This window comes from Sminthopsis crassicaudata, chromosome 2, assembly GCF_048593235.1.
Source record: "Sminthopsis crassicaudata isolate SCR6 chromosome 2, ASM4859323v1, whole genome shotgun sequence".
Classification (NCBI taxonomy): Eukaryota; Metazoa; Chordata; class Mammalia; order Dasyuromorphia; family Dasyuridae; genus Sminthopsis; species Sminthopsis crassicaudata.
This window is the reverse complement of record NC_133618.1, coordinates 623,468,740-623,471,367: the sequence shown is the minus strand read 5'-3', so window position 1 is coordinate 623,471,367 and position 2,628 is coordinate 623,468,740. Positions and strand designations below refer to the sequence as shown.

At 35.0% G+C, this 2,628-nt stretch overlaps 1 protein-coding gene across 1 annotated transcript; it reads left to right on the top strand.

Annotated features, from left to right (window-relative positions):
* Window positions 1–1,487: 1,487 nt before the first annotated feature.
* LOC141553787 (olfactory receptor 13A1-like) lies at window positions 1,488–2,417 on the top strand. Its single transcript, XM_074285253.1, has one exon. It carries the CDS (start codon window positions 1,488–1,490, stop codon window positions 2,415–2,417), a length of 930 nt encoding a protein of 309 aa, XP_074141354.1.
* The last annotated feature ends 211 nt before the right edge of the window (window positions 2,418–2,628 follow it).

Genomic DNA, 2,628 nt, shown 5'->3' with positions numbered 1-2,628 from the left:
GTTACAGACCCAGGAGTAACACTGCCAGATCAAAGGGTATGCACAGTTTTTACCCTTTTAGGCATACATATACATTGCTCTCCAGAAAGATTGAATCATTTCACAATTTCACCAACAATGCATTAGTGTACCAGTTTTCTCACATAGTCACCACAATTTATCATTATCTTTTCCTGATATCATTATTATTATCTTTTCATCTTGGCAATCTGAGATGTGTAAGATGATACCTCAAAATTGTTTTAATTGGCATCATCTAATCAATAGTGATTTAGATCATTTTTGCATATTATAATAGATGGCTTTAATTTCATTTTGTGAAAAGTTTGTCCATAGCCTTTGAGCATTTATGAATTGGGGAGTAACATTTTAGAAATGAGACTTTTATCAAGAATACTGGCTATAAAGATTTTCCCCAGCTTTGTACTTCCCTTTTAATCTTGTTTTATTTCTGTAAAAGCTTTTTTTTTAATTCAATGTAATCAGAGTTGTCCATTTTGCCATTCATAATGTTCTCTATCTAGTTCTTTAGTAATAAATTCCTCCCTTCTCCAAAGCTCTGACAGGTAAATTATCCCTTCCTCTCCTAATTTGTTTATGGTAGCATCCTTTGTGCCAAATCACGTACCCATTTTGACCTTTTTCTGGTATGATGTGTGAGATGTAGGTCTATGCTGAATTTCTGACATATTACTTTCCAGTTTTCCCAGAAATTTTTGTTGAATAGTGAGTTCTTATTGCAGAAGCTGGAGTTTGGGAGTTTATTAAAATGAGATTTCTATAGGTCTGGATTATTGTGTTGTGTGTACCTAATATCTTTCCACTATTCTATCACTATTTCTTGCCAGTACAAATAGTTTTGATTACTGCTGCTTTATAATGTAATTTGATTTGGTACAGCAAAGCCACCATCTTTTTTTTTCCCTATTAATTCCTTTGATGTTCTTGATTTTTGGTTCTTCCAAATGAATTTTGTTATCATTTTTCTAGTTCTATGTAATATATTTTGGCAGATTGATTGGTATGTCACTGAACAAGTTGACCAATTTAAGCAGAAATGCCATTTTTATTGTGTTAGATTAGCATAATCATGAGCAACTGATATTTTCCCATTGTTTAGATCTGACTTTAATTGGGTAAGACATGTTTTGTAATTATGTACATATAGTTCTTGGCTTTGTCTTGCCAGATAGATCCCCAAATATTTCATTTTGTCTACAGTCATTTTGTTTCATTTTTTTTCTTTTTTCTACAGTTATTTTAAATGGAATTTCTCTCTATGTCTTGGTAATAGGCTTTGTCAATTGTTTCTCTGTTTTTGATCTTTACTGGGTTACATTTGAATAACTGTCAAACTCTAAATTTGAAATACCAATGCATTTTTAATTTATCTAAATTTAATTCATACCTTTGTTTTCTTCTCTTTAGTGAGCAAAATTGAATTTTGGGCACATACATAGACAACAGAAAATCAGAAACCTACTCATATGGCTTTACAAAATCAGTCATTTGTGGCTGAGTTCATCTTACAAAGTTTCTCTGATAATCCTTGGATTCAAATCTTAATCTTCAGTCTCTTCTTAGGACTTTTTATAGTGGCATTCACAGGTAACTCACTCATTATTATTGTGATTACTCTAAATCCAGGTCTCCATACTCCCATGTATTTTTTCCTTATAAATTTGGCCTTGTTGGATATTCTTTCCACCTCCACTGTGGTGCCTAAATTGCTACAGAACCTCATGACTAAGAACACCATCTCCTATGGTGGCTGCATAGCTCAGATATATTTCCTAACTTGGTGTCTGGGGGCTGAACTCTTGCTTTTCACAGCCATGGCGTATGATAGGTATGTAGCCATCTGCCAGCCCCTCCATTATAGCACTATTATGAACAAGACAACGTGCTGTCTCTTAGCATCTGCAGTGTGGGCTTTCAGTGGGATCAATATAACAATACATATTGTTATGACTGCTCGCTTGTCTTTCTGTGGACCCAATGTCATTGATCATTTCTTTTGTGAGATTCCTCCACTATTACCTCTCTCCTGTTCCTCAACCTATAGCAACAATGTAATGGTAGTGGTGGCAGATATGTTCTTTGCTGTTATCAATTTTCTGCTTATCCTACCGTCCTATGGCTTAATCATCTCCAGCATCTTGAAGATCCGGACCAAAGAAGGGAAGAAGAGAGCATTTTCCACTTGTTCCTCCCATCTTATTGTGGCCACCATGTATTATTGTACCATAATTTATATCTATATTCTTCCCGGTTTAGGTCAGTCTCTGCAAGAGGGCAAAGTAGCTTCAGTGCTTTATAGCATAGTAACCCCAGCTTTGAATCCTCTCATCTATTCTCTGAGAAACAAGGATGTGAAAATAGCACTTGGAAAATTATGTCCATGCCTTATTAAATAGGCAAACTGTTTGTGGCAGCTCTTTTTATAGTGTCTAGAAACTGGAAAATAAATGCATGCCCATCAATTTGAGAATGGTTGGGTAAATTATGGTATATGAATGTTATGGAATATTATTGCTCTGTAAGAAATGACCAGCAGGATGAATACAGAGAGGCTTAGAGAGACTTGCATGAACTGATACTGAGTGAAATGAGCACAACCAGGAGATC

Excerpts from the sequence above, each read along its gene's own strand:
- LOC141553787 (XM_074285253.1), top strand. The coding sequence starts at position 1,488 with ATGGCTTTACAAAATCAGTCATTTGTGGCTGAGTTCATCTTACAAAGT.